The sequence below is a fragment of the Salvelinus namaycush genome, chromosome 3 (assembly GCF_016432855.1).
Source record: "Salvelinus namaycush isolate Seneca chromosome 3, SaNama_1.0, whole genome shotgun sequence".
NCBI lineage: Eukaryota > Metazoa > Chordata > Actinopteri > Salmoniformes > Salmonidae > Salvelinus > Salvelinus namaycush.
Genome location: NC_052309.1, coordinates 43,022,623 through 43,045,496, shown reverse-complemented (window position 1 = coordinate 43,045,496; position 22,874 = coordinate 43,022,623). Strand labels below are relative to the sequence as shown.

Below are 22,874 nucleotides of genomic sequence, written 5' to 3'. Positions count from 1 at the left end.
TTAGCTAAAATAACATCCTAGTCAACATAGCTAATAGAACTAATGCATTAGTAAACCCGCTACAATTATGCAGTAACGCTACGGTGTATAGACAGTGCTTCTCCTTCATTTTGAAGAAATTAAATTTGTTAAACTGTTCAACTATTGCAATTGGATTTTAAGCAATAGCCTACAACTATTTTAGCACCGTTTCGCGCTGCTCTGAGACAAGCATGGGGACTGGTCTTGATAAATCAATGAGATTTTTATTTTCACTGAATCTCCGTTTGGGTATTGGTTAGACTAGAATTAGAAAATTAGGGTGCAGAAATGTTATGCTCTTAGTGTAACCTTTATTTAACTAGGCAAGTCAGTTAAGAACAATTTCTTATTCACAAGAACAGCCTACTCCCTCCGCGTCGTGGAATTGAACCTCGGTCCCCCACGTGCCCTGCCTGCACGACACAGGGATTCTTTAGCTAAATACCCCAGTACTGTATTGCCGACCGTCACGTTGTACAGTGCCATATTTTCCATTGCATCCTAACGAAAACCCAGAGGGTTTTTCGTTTCTTGGAATAGAAACACCATAATATTAATCAAATGAATTAAGCAAGTACCAGTCAAAAGTTTGGACACACCTACTCATTCCAGGATTTGTCTTTATTTTTACTATTTTCTACATTGTAGAATAATAGTGAAGACATCACAACTATGAAATAGCACATATGGAATCAGTTAAGAACAAATTCTTATTTACAAGGACTTCCTACTCCTTCCTCCCCATCTGGGAATTGAACCCCGGTCTCCCACGTGCCCGCATTCTAGTACAGAAATGGCCTGCTCTCCCTTTATTTAAGGAATTAGGCACTTTCCCATGTTTACTACAGTATGTATTGTAGGTGTCACGATCGTCTTGATGAGGAAGAGTGGACCAAGGCGCAGCGTGATACGAATACATCTTTTTATTAGTGAAGATGAAACACGAAACGAAACACTTTGACAAACTAACAAAAACAACCGTGAAGCTACAAACGAAAGTGCACACACAAGCTACTAACGTTAGACATAGACAATTACCCACAAACACCTAAAGCCTATGGCTGCCTTAAATATGGCTCCCAATCAGAGACAACAATAAACAGCTGTCTCTGATTGAGAACCAAACCAGGCAACCATAGACTTTCCTAAACACCTACACTGAACACAACCCCATACATCTTCAAAACCCCCTAAACAATACACACACCCTAAACTAGACAAAACACACAAACATCCCCCATGTCACACCCTGACCTAACTAAACTAATAAAGAAAATCAATATAACAAAGGCCAGGGTGTGACAGTAGGCTATGTTTACTTGTCAGACTGCACAGTAGCCTAATAAACAAATGCAGGTGGCTTTTATCTTAAATGCTTTAAATGCTTTATTATCCAAATGTAAAGCATATACTGTACAGTACTGTATTTGTTCATCAGCATCTTTATGCTTTCGTGAACTGGTTGTCAATGCAACCAAATACAAATATTTGAAGGAGATGTATCTTTCGTCCCACTGACTTAGCTTGGATTTCATTCCAAATTTGATATGTTGGATTCACGTCCCCATCTCAACCAAAAATGTAATTGAAAGAATTGGACTAAATCCAATCAAATCAAACTTTAAATGTACTTCAAAGTTGGATTTGATTTAGTCCTGTAATTTAACTTAGATTTTTGGTTGAGATGGAGACGTGAATAGAACATATATATTATTCATTTGTAGACAAACTGGAATTAGCCAGACTGAGTCAGTTGCATAGATGGAACTATTCTTTAACTTAGATTTTTGGTATCCAGCATATCAAATATTAATTTGTAGACAAACTGGATATTGAATTGCATCAACATTTGAAGGTCTTCTGCTTGGATTGGACTAAATCAAGTCAAATACAATTTGATTTGATTTAGTCCTATTCTTTCATTTCGATTTTTGGTTGAGATGAAGACATTAATTATTAACTTGAAGATTACAATTGAAATCAACCTAAGCTTGAAACGCTAGGCCTATATGTATTGTCTATTTTTAGTTAAACCCTGGGTTGAATTGAAATAATTGCTGTTGGTAACTTTGCAAATGCAGTGCATTCGGAAAGTATTCAGACCCCTTCACTTTTTCCACATTTTGTTACGTTACATTAAATAGCTTTTTTCATCATCAATCTACACACAATACTCAAATATGAGAAGGCAAAATCAGATTTTTAGAAATGTTTGCAAATGTATATAAAATACAAAACTGAAATATCACATTTACATACAGTACCAATGAAAAGTTGACACCTACGCATTCAAGGGTTTTTCTTTATTTTTACTATTTTCTACATTGTAGAATAATAGTGAAGACATCAATACTATGAAATAAGGTTTGCGCTTAGTCGGACTGTCATTTGTTTTTCAACAGGACAATGACCCAACACACCTCCAGACGGTTTTGGATCAGTTGGACCGTAGAGTGAAGGAAAAGCAGCCAAAAAGTGCTCAGCATATGTGGGAACTCCTTCAAGACTGTTGGAAAAGCATTCCAGGTGAAGCTTGTTGAGAGAATGCCAAGAGTGTGCAAAGCTGTCATCAAGGCATAGGGTGGCTACTTTGATCTAAAATCTAAAATAATAAAAATAATCTAAAATATTATCTAACACTTTTTTGGTTACTACATCATTCTATGTGTTATTTCATAGTTTTGATGTCTTCACTATTATTCTACAATGTAGAAAATAGTACAAATAAAGAAAAACCCTCGATCCTGACTCGTCTCCCTGTCACTGAAAAACATCCCCATAGCATGATGCTGCCACCACCATGCTTCACTGTAGGGATTGTGCCAGGTTTCCTCCAGACGTGACTTTTGGCTTTCAGGCCAAAGAGTCCATTCTTGGTTTAATCAGACCAGCAAATCATGTTTTTCATGGTCAGAGTCCTTTAGGTGCTCTTTGGCAAACTCCAAGCAGGCTGTCATGTGCCTTTTACTGAGGAGTGGCTGCCGTCTGGCCACTCTACCATAAAGGCCTGATGGGTGGAGTGCTGCAGAGATGGTTGTCCTTCTGGATGGTTTTCCCATCACCACAAAGGAACTCTGGAGCTCTGCCAGAGTGACCAAAGCGTGGAGATGAAGTAACTCTCCGTCAAGACCGCTTTACTGGTCGCCCTTACGTCTGCAAAGTGAATGAGTGAGCTGCACACTGTCAGTTCACCATTCGTGCCTACAGTTTGCCCAGGGTTTTTCCAAGGTTTTCTTTTTGCCTAACCCCGACTTTATCCCTAAGTTCAGCAACAAATACAATATTCTCACCTTGGAGATTGTGGCTTTCCACCCACCACCCTACACTTCTACAGAAGAAAAGCATCTCCACTGTTTGTGTCCATTTCTCCCAGTGTGAAAATATTCCCAGTTCAATAATTGCATGCGCATCTCTTTATGTGGATGGCTGAGCTCGTGTGGATGTTTCTCTCACACCGTCCCTCGACCTCAAAAAACTGTTCTGTGGACACCCGCATTTGCTTCACACATCTGCCAGTCAGTTCTGGCCAGGATAATTAACTCTGACCAATCAGAAGCTTGTTGAGGCGTGAGGTCAGCATATAAATACCTGGACTCATGCGTCAAAGTGCTGAGGGTTGATGTGAGGAGCGATATTTTGCAATTGCAAAGACTTGGGCCCTAGGTTTTCGTATATGACAATGCATATATTTGTTGGTTTGTTAGTTAATTAGCTAGCTATACAAACAAGTTAAAACTGCACACCTTTGAGAAGAAGCCATCTCGACCAGTTTACAGCTAATTATGCTAGTTAGCTAGCTAAATCAAGGGCGAGAGGGTGTGAGAAACATCTGCACGAGCTCAGCCATCCACACAGATGAGCATGCAATTATTGACTGGGATCATTTTCACGCTGCAAATTTTTTACAACATGACGTCACAAACCACAACACAATCAGAACGATTGGGCATTATTTCACGCTGGGCACTTCCCTGCAAGGGGAGAACGTTCTCTCGTCAATGGTTATCACATTGTATTGTGGCCTATAATAGCAGCCTCCGGAGGGCCTGAGGGCTCACTCCACCACAGCAGATATGCGATGCGGCTGTTGGGCGTCCCCTGATACTTTTATGAGGTTCTACCGGCTACACGTCACTGCGCTTTCTTTTGAGCATACTGTCCTCATTGTCGGGTTCTCTGAGGGTTGATGCGATGAGAACAGTGGCGGTCGGTGCCATTTAATTTTGTGTTTATTTTAATTTAACCTTTATTTAACTAGGCAAGTCAGTTAAGAACAAATTCTTATTTACAATGACGGCCTATCAAAAGGCAAAAGGCCTCCTGCTGGGACAGGGGCCTGGGATTATAAATAAATAAATAAATGCAATATAAATATAGGACAAAACACACATCACAACAAGAGAGACAACACAACACTACATAAAGAGAGACCTAAGACAACAACATAGCAAGGCATCAACACATGACAACACAGCATGGTAGCAACGCAACATGGTACAAACATTATTGGGCCCAGTCAACAGCACAAAGGTCAAGAAGGTAGAGACAACAATACATCACATAAAGCAGCCACAACTGTCAGTAAGAGTGTCCATGATTGAGTCTTTGAATGAGAGATTGAGATAAAACTGTCCAGTTTGAGTTTTTGTTGCAACTCATTCCAGTCGCTAGCTGCAGCGAAATGAAAAGAGGAGCGACCCAGGGATGTGTGTGCTTTGGGGAACTTTTACCAGAATGTGACTGGCAGAACGGGTGTTGTATGTGAAGGATGAGGGCTGCAGTAGATATCTCAGATAGGGGGGAGTGAGGCCTAAGAGGGCTTTATAAATAAGCATCAACCAGTGGGTCTTGCGACTGGTATACAGAGATGACCAGTTTACAGAGGAGTATAGAGTGCAGTGATGTGTCCTATAAGGATCATTGGTGGCAAATCTGATGGTCGGATGGTAAAGAACATCTAGCTGCTCGAGAGCACCCTTACCTACCGATCTATAAGTTATGTCTCCGTAATCTAGCATGGGTAGGATGGTCATCTGAATCAGGGTTAGTTTGGCAGCTGGGGTGAAAGAGGAGCGATTACAATAGAGGAAACCAAGTCTAGATTTAACTTTAGCTTGCAGCTTTGATATATGCTGAGAGCAGGACAGTGCACAGTCTAGCCATACTCCCAAGTACTTGTATGAGGTGACTCCCTCAAGCTCTAAACCCTCAGAGGTAGTAATCACACCTGTGGGAAGAGGGGCATTCTTCATACCAAACCACATGACCTTTGTTTTGGAGGTGTTCAGAACAAGGTTAAGGGTAGAGAAAGCTTGTTGGACACTAAGAAAGCTTTCTTGTAGAGCCTATAACACAAAATACGGGGAGGTGCCAGCTGAATATAAGACTGTATCATCTGCATATAAATGGATGAGAGACCTTCCTACTGCCTGAGCTATGTTGTTGATGCAAATCGAGAAGAGCATGGGGCCTAGGATTGATCCTTGTGATACTCCCTTGGTGACAGGCAGTGGGCTGAGACAGCAGATTTTCTGACTTTATACACTGCACTCTTTGAGATAGGTAGTTAGCAAACCAGGCCAAAGACCCCTCAGAGACACCAATACTCCTTAGCCGGCCCACAATAATAGAATGGTCTACCGTATCAAAAGCTTTGGCCAAGTCAATAAAAATAGCATCACAATATTGCTTAGAATCAAGGGCAATGGTGACATCATTGAGGACCTTTAAGGTTTCAGTGACACATCCATAACCTGAGCGGAAACCAGATTGCATACCCGAGAGAATACTATAGAAAGCCAGTCAGTTGATTATTGACAAGTTTTTCTAACACTTTTGATAAACAGGGCAAAATAGAAATAGGCCTATAATAGACAATGCCCCCTTACACAAAGCGAGGTCATTACAGAAATGGTTTGTCGAGATCGAGATCGGTGTGGAAGAACTTGACTGGCCTGCACAAAGCCCTGACCTCAACCCCATCGAACACCTTTGGGATGAATTGGAACGCCGACTGTTAGCCAGGCCTCATCGCCCAACATCACTAATGCTCTTGTGGCTGAATGGAAGCAAGTCCCCACAGCATTGTTCCAACATCTACTGGAAAGTCGCTACTGGAGGCAGTTATAGCAGCAAAGGGGAGACCAACTATTAATGCCCGTGATTTTGGAATGAGATGTCCGATGAGCAGGTGTCCACATACTTTTGGTCATGTAGTGTATCTCACTCATAATATCAGAGAAGGAGCTTAACCTTGAGTTCTCATGGCAACCGTTATGTAATGGCTGAGACAGAACAGACACCAATATCAATCCGTCATTGCCGTTTTATAGCGTTTTTTTCAGCACATCAAAGGAAGCTGTGTTTTGGTGTCTCCAGTGTGTATCTACCTGACTGTGATTCTCCTAAAGCACCCACGGGATATGTCTATGCACGTTTGTTTGTATCATATGCGAACTTGGCATGGCCTGGTGGGTAGACATCAGGGCTATATGAAACATTAGATATAGCTATAAAAAAATGTTTGTCTCCATAACATCCCATTGTGCTTTCACAGTGAAGCTGAACCTACAGAGATCAGTGATATCTGGGGCCTGTTCATTCCCAGTGGTGAGATTGCACTCTCCTTCTGACTCATGTCTATGTGCCCCATCAGATAAGAGTAGGAATCATGGGAGGCTAGCTATTCCGTGCCTTCAGAAAGTATTCATATCCCTGCCTGGATGAAATTGATATTTTTCTCTCACCCATCTACACGCAAAACCCCGTAATGACAGTCATTTTTTGTTGTTGAAGTTTCTGCACATTTCTTGAAAATTAAATACAGAAATATCTCATTTACATAAGTATTCACAACCCTGAGTCAATACATTTTAGAATCAACTTTGGCAGCGATTGCAGCTGGATTGTGCAATATTTTCACATTATACTTTTTTTAATTCTTCAAGCTCTGTCAAGTTGATTGTTGATCATTACTAGACAGCCATTTTCAAGTCTTGCCATAGATTTTCAAGCAGATTTAATTAAAAACTTTAACTAGGCCACTCAGGAACATTAAATGTCATTTTTGTAAGCAACTTCAGTGTATACTTCAGTGTATATTTGGCCTTGTGTTTTAGGTTATTGTACTCCTGAAAGGTGTCTTTGTCTCCCCAGTCTCTGTTGGAAAGCAGACTGAACCAGGTTTTCCTCTAGGATTTTGCCTCTACTTAGCTGTACTACGTTTGTTTTAATCCCCAAAAACTCCCTAGTCCTTGCCGATGATAAGCAGACCCATAACATGATGCAGCCACCACCATGCTTGAAAATATGGATTGTGTTACTCAGTAATGTGTTGTATTGGATTTGCTCCAAACACAACACTTTGTATTCAAGACAAAAAGTTCATTTCTCAGCCAAATTGTTTGCAGTTTGACTTTAGTGCCTTATTGCCAGCAGGACGTATGTTTTGGCTTATTCTGTACAGGCTTCCTTCTTTTCACACTGTCATTTAGGTTAGTATTGTGGAGTAGCTACAATGTTATTGATCCAATCTCAGTTCTCTCCTAACACAGCCATTAAACTATGTAACATTTAAAGTCACCATTGGCCTCATGGTGAAATCCCTGAGCAGTTTCCTTCCTCTCCGGCAACTGAGTTAGGAAGGACGCCTGTATCTTTGTAGTGACTGGGTGTATTGATACACCATAAAAATAATAACTTCACCATGCTCAATGGGATATTCAGTGTCTGCTTTTTTTTACCCATATACCAATAGGTGCCCTTCTTTGCAAAGCATTGGAAAATCTCCCTGGTCTTTGTGGTTGAATCTATGTTTGAAATTCACTGCTCGGCTGAGGGATCTTACAGATAATTATATGTGTGGGGTACAGAGATGATAGTCATTTAAAATTCATGTCAAACACTATTATGAGGAATAAGTCAATGGTATGTGAATGCGTTCTGAGGGCACAGTCATGTGAAATCACTTGTTCAGGCTTGCCATTCCCTTATTTTATATTGGGCACATTAAGGCAATGTAAACTTCCCTCTCCTTCCTACACACACACACACACACACACACTTTCTCAAGCAGAGTGCGAAGAAGGGCGGGGTGCTGCATGAAGTCTGTACCCTGCCCTTTTACTCCCTCCTCCCCCTTATTCCCCTGATACAAAAATGAACCTGCTCGCGAGGCTGGTGGTTTAAAGCAGAGCTGCACAGCATACAGAACACACTCACACACATTAGAGCAAGTCTCATGACATTACATTAGAGGTGTGTGGATGCACTCCACATAAACACACACACTCATATAAACATGCACATGTGTGGACAGGACTGCTCCACTACTGGACCTCTCACTCAGCAGTACCCTCCAAAAGGTTTGTTTGACATGTCTACCTCCTCAAATGATAACTTGATTTTGCAGGGTATCATTTTGCATCTCCTCTCTTTTTGAACAGAGCCACGGAGCCTATAAATAACAGCTCTTGTCCTCTATGGAGTTTAATTGGACTTAAATGGCTTGGCTGCTTAGGAATCTATCTTCCAGGACATTCCTTTAAAACCCTTCTAACTGTGCTGGGAAACGGTTATAGAACACCTAAAACTCCCCCTTTTAGACCTCTCTGTGGACTAAACAACAGAGAAAGAGGGAGACCTATCTATTCCTTCCTTCACCACCTCCTTTCAGCAGTTCAGGCAGGAGAAACCGTGGGAGAGACGGAGAAGAGGAGGAAAGAACAGTAGAGCTGGCGCCACCGTCCATTAAACCTACCCACCACTTCATTTCCTGTAATCTGGGGGTTCCTGTTGCTAGTGGGGACATGGACACTTCTACACTTGTGTTGGCTGCCGGGGACAAATTATGTGACAAGACGGTGTGCGAGGCACTGGGCCGCTTTGAAGCCACACTGGCGGCGGCGGTGCGCAAGGTGCATGTGGACGTGAGCGCCTTCAAGCGGGGTGTGGAGCGGCGAGTGGACGAGGTGTGCCGGGCACAGGGACCCCTGTACGAGGCTCTTCAGCGGCTGACGCAGGAGAACCTGCAGCTCCGGAGCCAGCTGGAGGTGCTGGCCTGCCTGATGGAGGGTCTGACGGGAAGAGTGGTGGACAGAAGCGCCCTCGAGGAGACGGCCGGTAGGGGATGGATCCCCATGACTTCGTCCCAGGAGACGGGGAACATAAGCCAGGGGAGCCCCTCCACCACGGTCCCCTCTGGACTGTCGGAGTCTGGTTCTTCTGGTCTTGGTTCTGATGCCTCTAGTTCTACATCAGCCTCTCTCTCCAGCAGGGAGCCAATGGGGGATATCAGCATGTCTAATGTGAGTATTACATTGTTACTGGAGAAGATATTGTCCTATTTTAGTATAATTTGGTAGAATGCAAGGGAATGTCATCTGGGAGAACTGAAAGCCTCTCACTCGTGTGTGTGTGTGTGTGTGTGTGTGTGTGTGTGTGTGTGTGTGTGTGTGTGTGTGTGTGTGTGTGTGTGTGTGTGTGTGTGTGTGTGTGTGTGTGTGTGTGTGTGTGTGTGTGTGTGTGTGTGTGTGTGTGTGTGTGTGTGTGTGAGAAAGAGAGATTGAGACAGTGCTAAGTTGTAAATCTGTTGTCTCTCAGTGGGGAAAGTGTTGCCCCTGGTCCTTCACTCTAAAGCTCTCGTCTTAGTGCGGTACTAATGAAATATAGCTGTGAGCAGCAATATATTCGGTTTACAGGATACCGAAAGGACACAAGATCAGTTGGATAACAAAGCAAGCACTCTATCATGTAGGAACTATCTTCCTGTATGTGCAATCAGTGAAAGCATTACCATGCTGATATAAATCTTAATTGGTACAATCCACATTAGCGTTCCAAAATACTTCAATACACTTTCACAGCTGTAATACACTGACTGTGCAAGTGGCAGGACTTCCTGTTTCTCATTTTGCAGAATAAAATATCCACTTTTCACTACGTTCAGACCACATAATAGGGCAACAATATGTGATTATACAGATATACTAATCGCAATATTTCACATTGTTAATCTGCATAATTTGTATCTCATCTAACATTAATTTGCGTGAGACAAAGTCCACTTGATTGCTAGTTATTGCTCTAGTATCCTATGGTGCCACTGGTGCCAATGACCTCTCTAGTGCCACCAACTGGTCTGTTGCAGTCATCTAAGGTTATAGTGACTTTATATTCACACAGCTTCTAAGGACATATACAAAAGGTTTACATGCCACATGTCATTGCCCCATGTCCATCGGTTCAGTTCTAGTAGCCAGTTGTTGCTAATGGTGGAATCAGCTACAGGGCTTGGCGTGCATTTCTTTAGCCACTTGTCCTTCGAACAAGTAGGACAGTTTTTTTTTTTTTTTGCACACTTTCCAAAAATAAAAAAATAGGTCTAGCACAATGGGCCATTAAAGGTGACTGAAAATGGTGTTGTATGATGCAGGGAAATCACCTTACCATTTGTTTAGCATGAGGAACGACACCTACAGTACATACACAGCTTCGACTCTCTTCATCAAACGGGGCGGCGGATTTGACGGTTTAAGTGAGAATGCTTATAGCACGCCACCTGTAGGCCAATCCGTGCTTTTAGTTTACAAAAAGAGTTAACCAATCTATGCTTGAGTTATTTGACCATGTCAAGGGAAAAATAATCTAAGAATAACAATAGGTTTTACAGCATTTCTGCAGCTTCACGGTGAACCCCTAAATGCGTGTAACTACATTAGGCAGTAATGGGACAAGGGCAAGCTACCCATCCTCTACCTGAATGATATAATATAAACATGTCACTTTTTGCATTTGGAGACACTCCAAAAAACAACTATTTCAAACAGTCTATGTATACACACATATTCATGAATATCCACACACACACACACCAGACCTGAGTTCAAATATCTTTTAGGGTAGGTAAGTAAGTATTTAGACTTTTTTTGAATATATTTGGAGATACACTTTGAAAGTATAATCAAATACACTGACTCAAATACAATCCTATAAATCGGTTTGGTATTCAAAATAATGTATTTGGAAATAAGTATTTGAAAATAATTTCAAATCCTTCTGATAGAAGTAGTTGATTCGGGCCATATTATTTGAAAATACTCAAATACACAGAAAATAAGTATTTAAATAACACACACACACACACACACACACACACACACACACACACACACACACACACACACACACACACACACACACACACACACACACACACACACACACACACACACACACACACACACACACACACACACACACACACACACACACACACACATTTTGGCAGACACCCAAACTCTACACATTCAATGTAGCATCTCTGCTGGTGGTTTTTCCAGTAGGGCCTTGAGTGTGACATCCAGAGGACCTCTCACTGTCTGTCTTTTGGTACCTCCCATTGAAAGAAGATAGCATTCAACAGTGTATGAGTCTCACAGTTTTATTATTCATTCAGTCTGTGTGGGTATCTATTTTTCTTTCATGGCTACTTTTAAGTGTACTTTTCGTACCCTCCACCTTAAACTAACTGGACACGCGTACGTACACTACTTCTAATCTCTCATTGAATCCAAAGATTTATTTCTGTCTGTGTGTTTGTACCCTCATCCATTCCCCTCTCTCCGCTCCTCCTGTCCCCCCAAGAGGGCACATGTATTTTTGGCAGGACCAGGGCCTGATTGATGGCCCTGGTCCTGGATGTTTGGATTGGGGCTGGTTTGGGTGTGTCTCTTTCAGTATATATTTTAGTAGCACCACAAATTCCCAGCTAACGTAACTTCCCATAACTTACGTCATGTTGCAACTCTGGATGTATAGAAACAGAGAGAGGGGGGGGGGGGGGCCAGAGAGAAAGGCTGGAAGAAGAGACGGACATAGTAGCAACCCAACTCCACCTTTCCCAGCACCCTCATCGCTCTCCATATATTCCCATAATGCTCGTATAGTGAGGTTGATGAGTGTTTACGTCAGCCTTGTTACGGGTTAACAAAGTTGTACACAGGTGACCTCACCACAGTCAACTGTGTAGTTTCTGTCATGGTTGGATGGAGGTGAAGGTCAATGCTAAGAATGTGAGAGGGGGATAGATAAATGGATGAGAAAATGAGGTCTGAGATTGCCACTACAAGGTTTGCTGAAATGTCAGCATGTACACAGTGGTGTAAAAAGTACTCAAATGTCATACTTGAGTAAAAGTAAAGATACCTTAATAGAAAATGACTCAAGTAAAAGTGAAAGTTACCCAGTAAAATACTACTTGAGTAAAAGTCTAAAAGTATTTGGTTTTAAATATATTAAGTAAATGGAATTGCTAAAATTGACTTAAGTATCAAAAGTAAAAGTATAAACCATTTCAAATTCCTTATATTAAGCAAACCAGATGGCTCAATTTTATTTTATTTATTCGTTGGCGGTGTTGGAGTCTGCAAGGGGCACACTCCAACACTCAGACATCATTTACAAATTAAGCATTTGTGTTTATTGAGTCCGCCAGATCAGAGGCAGTGGGGATGACCAGGGATGTTATCTTGATAAGTGTGTGAAATTGAGATTTTCCTGTCAAAATGTAACAAGTACATTTGGGTATCAGGAAAAATGTATGGAGTAAAAAGCACATTATTTTCTTTAGGAATGTAGTAATGTAAAAGTTGGCAAAAACATAAATAGTAAAGTACAGATACCCCAAAAAACTACTTAAGTAGTACTTTAAAGTATTTTTTACTTAAGTACTTTACACCACTGCATGTACAGTGCATTCGGAAAGTATTCAGACCGCTTCACTTTTTCCACATTTTCCACATTGATCATCCTTGAGATGTTTCACAACTTGATTGGAGTCCACCTGTGGCAAATTCAATTGATTGGACATGATTTGGAACGGCATACACCTGTCTATATAAGGTCCTACAGTTGACAGTGCATGTCAGAGAAAAACCAAGCCATGAGGTCGAAGGAATTGTCCGTAGAGCGCCGAGACACGATTATGCCGCGGCACAGATCTCGGGAAGGGTACCAAAGCATTTCTGCAAAATTGGAGGTCCCCAAGACCAGTGGCCTCCATCATACTTAAATGGCAGAAGTTTGGAACCACCAAGACTCTTCCTAGAGCTGGTCGCTCGGCCAAACTGAGCAATCGAGGGAAAGGGGCCTTGGTTAGGTAGATGACCAAAAACCCAATGGTCAACGCTGGCAGAGCTCCAGAGTTCCTCTGTGGAGATAGGAGAACCTTCCAGAAGGACAACCATCTCTGCAATACTCCACCAATCAGGCCTCTATAGTAGAGTGGCCAGACGGAAGCAACTCCTCAGTAAAAGGCGCATGACAGCCCGCTTGGAGTTTGCCAAAAGGTACCTAAAGGACTCTCAGACCATGCGAAACAAGATTCTCTGGTCTGATGAAACCAAGATTGAACTATTTTGCCTGAATGCTAAGCTTCACGTCTGGAGGAAACCTGGCACCATCCCTACGGTGAAACATGGTGGTGGCAGCATCATGTTGTGGGGATGTTTTTCAGCGGCAGGGACTGGCAGACTAGTCAGGATCGAGGGAAAGATGAACGGAGCAAAGTACAAAGAGATCCTTGATGAAAACCTGATCCGGAGCACTCAGGACATAAGACTGGGATGAAGGTTCACCTTCCAACCGGACAACGACCCTACGCACACAGCCAAGACAACGCATGAGTAACTTTGGGACAAGTTTCTGAATGAGTAGCCCAGCCAGAGCCAGGACTTGAACCCGATCGAACATCTCTGGAGAGGCCTGTAAATAGCTGTGCAGCTACGCTCCCCATCCACCCTGACAGAGCTTGAGATGATCTGCAGAGAAGAATGGGAGAAACTCCCCAAATACAGGTATACCAAGCTTGTAGCGTCATACCCAAGAAGACTTGCAGCTGTAATCGCTGCCAAAGGTGCTTCAACAAAGTACTGAGTAAAGGGTCTGAATACTTACGTAAATGTCATATTTCGTATTTTTTATGTCGTATTTTTGTTGTTGTTCTAAAACCAGTTTTTGCTTTGTCATTATGGAGTATTGTGTATAGATTAATGAAGAGAAACCATTTTTTTATCAATTTAATTTTAGAATAAGACTAATGTAACAAAATGTGGAAAATGTCAAGCGGTCTGAATTTTTTCCAAATGAACTGTATCTGGTAGTATGAAGATAAGAGGTTCTTTTAGGTTGTGGCTGGTCAGGTCTGGATTGTTTGTATTTCATATCAACTGCTCTTGGGGTATGAGAAGGGTTGGTTATTAGAACGATTATAGGATTAATGGTTGGTAGGGTTATGATAGGAAAATGGTAGGTAATAATCTGACATGTATTGTTATATCTTATTTGACTCCCACCCCTATCGTTATCACTCACTGAGCAGACACACTTGAATTTGTTATTTGGATCTACAATCAAATAAAGAGCTAGGCTTACAAGGGGTACACACACTAACACACAGCAAGTACCATGTGGAGGCCCTAAAGGAGCTATTTTGGGTCTCCATAACTCTTCACTTCAGCACGAGGGAGTGCTTCATCCAACCAATCCCAGTCCTGAATTGAGCGTCCTGACAAGACGGAAAGTAGAATTCCGACTCCCCGCCAATATCCCCCTGAGCCAGATCGCCAGCTGTTCCCCTCTGAAAACACACACCCTGCCAACATTCCACAGCACTGTTATCACCTGGCTGATCCCTCCTCATCCCTGACTACTCAATGAGCCAGTCTGATAGAAATGCGCTCCTACGTGTGTGTGTGTGCGCATCTTGAAACCCTAACCCTGTATTTCCTTGTGACTCTAAATAACATGTTAGAATGTGGGTGTATGACTGTGTTTGACTATGTTTGTGTGTTGCGTGTTTCTGAGAGAGGGAGAGAGAGAGAGACTATAAGTTAAAGAGATTCGGAGAGAGGGTATGGGATAAAGAGGTTAAGAAGCAGACGTGGAGACAGATCGAGAGCGACAGTTATTCAGTAGGTATGTGAGTTGCACACACAGATCATTGCTACTGCTAACCCCTAGCCTCTGCTGTCCCTCTGCTATGAGTTGATGACTTGACTGGGTTCTCATTGTGGCTCTATCGCTGGCAGACGCAGCCAGTTAGGAAAGGCATGGGGGGATAGCAGGAGAGACTGCTAGTCCAGCAGGCTGTGAAGTACGGAGTTCTGGCACTGAATGATAGCATTGGAACGGTTTGGCTTTCCCAATACTAACTCCTGATCTCAAAAGGCCCCGTTTGGGGCTATGCTAGGATCGAAGAGGAGTGGGGAACTGATTACAAATCCAAAATAGCTTCAGGACTTAAGACTGGTCTCTCCACATCTATCAATTAGACCCACGCTTTGAGCCCCAGTGCCACTAAAGACCAGAGTCACAATGGGGACTTATGGAGACCCAAAGACCAGTAAGAATAATACAATTTCCGGACCAAATGTCCAATTTTGTTATTGTCAAGGGGAGTCAAAATGGCTCTGTTTTTTGTCTTTGGGACACCTAAAAGACCTAAAGCTGCTCATTCATTTGTTTCCACAAGTTGGACACCGTTTTCAATTTGCTAATCTGGCCGTTTAAGGCTATGCTAGATTCTAAGGCTATGCTCCTGGTGACATTTTGAGCCTGTAGCAGATTCCAGTTGGTTTTGGCCTTTGATAAGTTGCTGGTTCCCTCTGGGATGTGGTGTTTGGGCTGGCTGCACTAAGCTCAGAGACCGGCCAAAGGCCGTCTGCCACGAGGGTAGTGCTGCACTTGAACACACACACACAGTCTTACTATGGTGGATCTATGGCTAACACCAATGGTCCCTGCATATGGGTTTGGTACTGCAGCCGTAATAATGGCCATGTCATAAAGACATTATGGTCGTTGTTGCTCTGCTGTTATTAAATTCAAACAAGTTTGAAAGAGAACATTTTGTCACATATCCATCCAGTGGTTGTGATCGAGATCATCCACTTTCCTCACGGAGGAGGGTAGAGAGAGATAGAGGATGAGTAGAGTGCAGGAGATCTCAAACTTCAGATATAGCTAGACAGAGCGAGCCAGAGAGAACCAGAGTCACTAAGGCAAGCACAGACATGTACTTAGATACAGACACTGAGGCAGTCAGCTGAGCTGAGAACCTTTATCAGGATCTCTTCTAAGAGTGAACAAGTGATAAGACAGACGCCTGCACTGATCCTAAACACATATCAAGGAAAACTCCGATAAAGATTGGAATGGTTTTAGATGGAGGATTCCTGGGACCATCAGATTCTTCTTTCTGGATGGATGTAACTCAGGGGCGGACTGGGACCATAAACCGGCCCTGGCAATTCTGGCCCATTTTTTTGTGGCATGGCCCATTTTGGGCTGGTGTCTGTGAAATGGTACAGGGCCATGAGCCGTGCCCGCATCATTTATAACAGCTCTCTGTCCTTGTACTCTTCGATTTAAGTGCTGGATTTGACACTATTGACCATTATGTCCTTCTGGACAGACTGGAGTGGTGGGTTGACCTCTCTGGTCCAGTTCTAAATTGGTTTAGGACCTATTTAACCTTTCAAGAGTTTGTCAACCTTGGTGAACATAACTCAAAGAAAATACATATCACATGTGGTGTTCCACAATGTTCGATTTTAATTCACTGGCAATTAAAAATAAAACACCAGGTAAAAAAACGTAGGTGTTATTTTAGATTCTGAACTCAATTTCGAATCCCACATTACTAATGTTGCCAAAATAGCTTTTCACCACCTGAGGAACGTGGCCAAAGTGCGTCCGTTTCTCTCTCAGGCTGATTCAGAGAGACTCATCCATGCTTTTATTACAAGCTGTCTTGACTACGGTAATGCTCTCCTGTCTGGTCTACCCAAGAAATCCATTGGTCAAATGCAATACATACAGAATGCTGCAGCACGGGTACTGACCAAGATCAGACAGAGATCACACATTACACCAGTTTTAAGGTCTCTGCACTGGCTGCCTGTGAGTTTTATAATTCATTTTAAGATTCTTCTTTTGGTTTTTAAAATCAATCCACGATTGTGCACCCCAATGCATGTCACACATGCTTTTAAGTTATGTACCAAGTTAGTCCTTCAGGTCCTCTGGCACTGGCCTTTTAACTATCTCAAAGCCTAGGACCAAGAGGCATGGAGAGGCAGCCTTTAGTTACTATGCCCCCAGGCTCTGGAATAGCCTGCCAGAGGACCTGAGGGGCCTAATCTGTGGACATTTTTAAAATAAATCTTAAAAAACACCTTTTTAGCTTAGCTTTTCGTTAGGGTGCTTTTTAGTCAATCAGTTTTTATTCTTTCGTTTTTTTTTATCCTCTTATGTTTGTTGTGTAATAAATATATATATATTTTTTCATTGTTTTTTCCCCTGTGAAGCCCATTGCGTTGCATACCATGTCTGAAATGTGCTGTATAAATAAAGCTTGATTTGATTATTGTTTCTGATTCGACTTACATTTATTGTACAGGTTTGTTTTATGGTATGCTATTTTAGATTGCCTCTAGTGAAGTAATGGGCACCTTAGTGTGTTCTGTTTCTCTTATAAAGGGACATAAGGTTGTTGACAAAATGGAAGAGGAAAATGTTACTGCTGTGTTGGAGAATGGACATGACAAAGAAGTGAAGTCTGCTGGTCATTCATTAGCAGATGTCACCTCACCCAAAGCAAGATCGGATTATTTGTATAAATCTGGTGAGTAAAATACATGTAACATACTTGTTTCCTTACCTTGTAAGCAGGCTGTAGACAATTTTGTAAGTCATCTTTTTACACAATTTTCTTCCTTCTTTGACTCTCACCTTTCCTCTTACTGTATGTACACTCCTAACAAATCAGAGGGCTCGTCATTCGGCAATCCTCATCTTCCCTGCACTCCCATGACCAAAACGGACTCCCCCACTAGCCCCAAACCGCCAGCACAATCTCCTGCTTTGGCCCAAAAGTGTCCTGCTTCAACACCAAAGTCTCCTACCTATCCAATAGCAGACGTCACCACTCCCAAAACAGCACTTGATGTTCTGTTTAGTCCCGGTGAGTAGAACATGGACCGGACTCAGCTCTCTATTCTTTAAGGGATAGTTCACCCAAATTACATATTTGTTTCCTTAACTTGTATGCAGCTCTTCTGGGTAATTTTGTGTTCATTTTTGAATGAACTATCTGTTTGAGATGTGCTCTGAAGAATCTAAAGTTAAATTAAGGAACATATCCATGGCTGACTTTGTTGACTTGTCTTGGTTGTTTTAGCACCAGCATTAAAGAGAGAGACCCTGTGCAAATACATACATTTACCCCTCCAGGCCTATTACAAGGATCAGATACATAATCATGTTGCTTGCAGTAGGCCTAGATTGTGTAACATTTTATATATTGTATGTGTCTGTCAGCCACACTCGTTGACACCTGTCCGGTTTCAAATAGCACAGATAAAGCATTTGAAAGAAAATGAATACTGTTTGAACCCAGGTCTGGTTGACACTGTCCATCTGACCTGATGTCACCCTCTAGTTCAAACCAAATTTTGCATTCTAGCTAAACCCTACCAGCTAACCTTTTCTCCTCTTCTGTCTATTCTCACCAAAGCAGAGAGTTTGCCTGGACAACATCAGGAAGTGAGGTCACCAGTCAGCAGTCATGCAGCTCAGCAAGAGCACCCCACCCCTGTATCTCTGGCCCCGCCCTATGCCTCTGTCAGTGCCATGAGCAAAACTAGCCCCGAGGTACCAACTACACCAGCCCCAACTCAGTCCCCTGCCACCCCATCTTGGGCCCCTGACGCCCCAACTCAGTCTCCTGCAGCCCCAACCAGGTCTTCCGCAGCCCCAAGTCAGTCTTCTGCCGCCCAATCTCAGTTTCCTGCAGTCCCTCCATCTCCTGCCACTGCACCCAAAACACCTAGACAATCAGTATTTGAGGAGACCAAACCCAAAGCATCAGGAGAATTTCCTTTCAAACGTAGTGAACGTGGTGAGTACCACAGGGACACAAGGACTCCTCTCTCACTGCTACAGTATCTTTGATCTTTCCCGTTTCTGACATTGTTCTTCCCCATTTCTTTGTCTGACCTCCAGTTCTATGTCAGTTTCTTTCCCTTCCTTCTTTTACAGTAGTACATGCAGTTAAGGCAGCGAGCCCGAGTCTTACCCGTAGCATGAGCTTCACAGCAACCACAGGTAAAAGTAGGAACTGGTCTGTAGGCATAGCATAGTAGTCTTCTGGTCTTCATTGTGTGTTGTGCCATCTGCCTTTGCCTCTCCTAGTCTTTTCTTTGTTGTCAGGTTAGCATTGTCCTCTCTCTCTCTCCCCCACCCCCCTCCGTCTGTCTGTTTCTCGCTCTCAGAAAAACTCCTACCACCCAGAAAAGTGCCTTCCCCTGGCACAGACAGGTCAGTCTTTAACATACTAGAAACATACTATTACATACTATAAAAGCACAATTATGTAAATTGTTACATAATCTATAGGAGCCTGGACAAGTTTGGCGGTCTGGAAAGTTTTGGCGGTCCGAACAAGTTTGGCATTCTGGACAGGCTTGGTGGTCTGGACAAGTTTGGGGGTGGTGGGGAGCGGAAGCTGCAGAGGTCACAAACGCTGCCTCGCAACCTCGGGATGCAGGGCAAACGGTCTCTGTTTGAGAGTTTGGCCTACGAGTGTGACAGGTACGGTAGGCACAGTCAGTCACCCTGACTTCACCCATTGTCTCTCTTGCACACCGTAGCTAACTATTACTTCCTATTGGATAATTGTTAAAGCCAAGTTATATGTTCCCCAACCCTGTACTATATGTATATTATCACTGTCATTAACCATGTTTGCATCCACAGTTTTTATGTGAGTCAAGTCATACCATATTAAAAAAAAATCATGATGATGGAAACAGGAAGTTTCAGTACAATTTTATGAATGCCAACAGGTAATTTGTTTGTTCGACATGGTGGGATCATTTTGTGTCGGCAAAATTAATTATGTGAGAAATGGAGGTGGGAACTCCTTTATGCGCAAATATTGATACAATAACCATCATATCAAAGTAAACTTGTATCACGTGATGATATGGTGTGTGGTCCTCCCACTATGACTTGGGAAATGATGCAGTTTATTAGGCTACAGGTTAAATTTAGTTATGATGAACTTCACAGGGTGGTGAAAGTGCACGATGATGAGCTTGATGCTCCTTTCCAATAAATATTGAGGGTCTTATTCTGGTGACATGTTGTCGATGCTTGACTGCCATTTGACAATGAAAAATATTCTTGCTCTTATCCATAATAATCTCATCATGTAGACTAGCCTACCCGCACTGTATCTGCGAGCTGTTGGCTAGAGTGCACGCACCAAGACTAGAGTGGGCACATTCGCTATTTAACGCAACAGTTTTTTTTTACATAACTATCTGTAGAGTAAAAAAATGTGATGGAAACACATTGAAATTTAGATTTTTATTTGGTAAATGAAAACTAAAGCGAAAAAGTACATTTTGTGTGCACTACGTCATCCACAACAAATCTGTTTGGTGGAAACACACCACAGATGGGAAAATGTGCATATTTTCTTCATGCAGGTTTTAGAAGATTCGCAGGAAGATTCTATATGCGGATTTTAGAATATTTGCATGAAAATCTGTCACTAGTTGGATGGAAACATAGTTATTGTGTGATATGTCAGACTGTTGGGTCCTGTTTATATGCCCCTTAGCAAACAACGCAAACTAAGCGACTTACAGCACAATGAGTGCATACATGAACCCATGACCTTGATGTTGCTGGTACTATGTTCTCACCAACTGAGCTACACAGCCACAAACAACTGAACACCTCTATGTTCCACTCTGCAGGTCCAAGGCTGCAGGCTCCAAGCACAAACTGCAGCGCTCTCAGAGTTTCAACAGCGCTAGCAACATCAAGGCAATGCTCCTGGAGTGGTGCCGCTCCAAAACCATTGGCTACCAGGTGAGTCCGGCCTTAGTCCCTCGTGACGGACTGTTCACAATGTGATATAAATGTTAGTTAGCAAACGTGAGATTTGGTTCTGGTTTCCAGCGATTAGTCCATCCCAGTCCTTGCCAGGACTTTAGACACCATAGGCTCCATATTCTGATACCATTCACTTTTGTTCGTAACTGGACCATGTGTTAATCATGCATTTATGTTAGTAGAGGATTTACCATCAAATTTGGCCCTTCGTTAGTCAATGTATAGGAATACGCAAGTTTTAAACTGTTTTTCCATGGAAGTAACACTGCATTTGGCTCCTACCATTCTCTCCTCCACCAGAACATAGACATCCACAACTTCTCGTCCAGCTGGTGTGATGGGATGGCATTCGCTGCCCTGGTCCACTCCTTTTTCCCCCTGGTGTTTGACTACAACACACTGAACCCTGCCAATCACAAACACAACTTTGAAGTGGCCTTCACCACAGCAGAGTAAGTGTGTGTGTGTGCGCGTGTGATCCTGGTACTACTCTGTGGATTACGGTATCATAATATAGATCTATTGGAAACCTTATTTTTAAATATTGGTTCATATTTTTTTTCTCTCCTTCTGTCTCTCTCAGGGAGCAAGCCGACTGTGTGCGTCTCATAGAGGTGGAGGATATGATGGTGATGGGTAGCAGACCAGACCCTATGTGTATTTTCACCTACGTCCAGTCCCTCTACAACCACCTCAAGAAGTTTGAATGACACTCCCATGCAGAGACGAGCACCCCTATCATCACCAGTTACATTGACTCATGTCGTCAGCAAACCAAAGCACTACTCCCTACTTTGTTCAAATCTTGATAACTGTATATGACGATTGTGCCTGTAGAATTCTATTTGAATTCTTCTGGTCCTGTAATAATGTGCTGTGCATATGGTTTGGGGGATTTATTTTGCCTCATTTAGAAAATAGAGGTAGTGAATTGGGGAAAATATTGGTAGTTATTTTCTATTGGTATAATACGGATGCATATCATAAAAGAAATAGAACAAGATCTATAAACTAGTGTTTATTAAGCATGAAGCTAGCAAAACACCTGAAAGGCATACTTTGTAGACAATGCAAATGAAAGGTGTAAATTTAAAGAAAGGTGGCAGGATCGGTGATGTAACATAGGTACCAGAGTGGCCAGATCTGAGTTGGTGACTACGACTATTGTGTTGTGTAGAAATGAATTACATTGATCTTTCCTATGTGCATATAAGAAGAGGTTCAAATATACACTCAACAAAAATATAAAAACGCATGCCTCTCGAGTGGCGCAGTGGTTTAAGGCACTGCATGGCAGTGCTAGCTGTGCCACTAGAGATTCTGGTTCGAGTCCAGGCTCTGTCGCAGCATTTCTGCAGTCAGCATGCCAATTGCACGCTCCCTCAACTTGAGACATCTGTGGCATTGAGTTGTCTGGCAAAACTGTACATTTTAGTGGCATTTTATTGTCCACAGCACAAGGTGCACCTGTGTAATGGGAGACCTATGGGGCTGTGCACAATTGGCCCAGCGTCGGCCGGTAGGGATGTTCTTGTCCCATCGCGCACTAGCGACTCCTGTGGCATGCCAGGCGCAACGCACGCTGACACGGTCACCAGGTGTATGGTGTTTCCTCCAACACATTGGTGCGGCTGGCTTCTGGGTTAAGCCAGCGTTGTGTCAAGAAGCAGTGCGGCTTGACTGGGTTGTGTTTCGGAGGACGCACGGCTCTCGATTTCACATGACTGGAAATACTGATATGCATCGTTTGATACCTTAAAAAAAGGGAGCGGTGTTGTTGGCCATCTCCTCTGAACAACAGTGTCCTGACAAGAGAGCACATTTTCTATGCCAGGCGAAATCGTGCCTCATTAGCTCATTGTTACGGATGTATCCAAATAAATGTCACT

General features: G+C 42.7%; 1 protein-coding gene across 1 annotated transcript; it reads left to right on the top strand.

Moving 5' to 3' along the window:
* Positions 1-8,828: 8,828 nt before the first annotated feature.
* Positions 8,829-21,695, top strand: LOC120043880 (smoothelin-like protein 2). The gene is made up of 8 exons (XM_038988484.1): positions 8,829-9,326; positions 17,560-17,704; positions 18,596-18,838; positions 19,353-19,398; positions 19,477-19,671; positions 20,847-20,961; positions 21,286-21,437; positions 21,569-21,695. The coding sequence occupies exons 1-8, from the start codon at positions 8,829-8,831 to the stop codon at positions 21,693-21,695; spliced, it is 1,521 nt and encodes a 506-aa protein (XP_038844412.1).
* Positions 21,696-22,874: the final 1,179 nt, after the last annotated feature.

What these genes read in the sequence shown, in the direction of transcription:
- LOC120043880 (XM_038988484.1), top strand. Translation starts at nt 8,829, where the DNA reads ATGGACACTTCTACACTTGTGTTGGCTGCCGGGGACAAATTATGTGAC. An exon ending in TTGGCCTACGAGTGTGACAG is followed by an intron (nt 19,672 to 20,846) that starts GTACGGTAGGCA and finishes TCCACTCTGCAG; the next exon opens with GTCCAAGGCTGCAGGCTCCA. An exon ending in CCAAAACCATTGGCTACCAG is followed by an intron (nt 20,962 to 21,285) that starts GTGAGTCCGGCC and finishes CTCCTCCACCAG; the next exon opens with AACATAGACATCCACAACTT.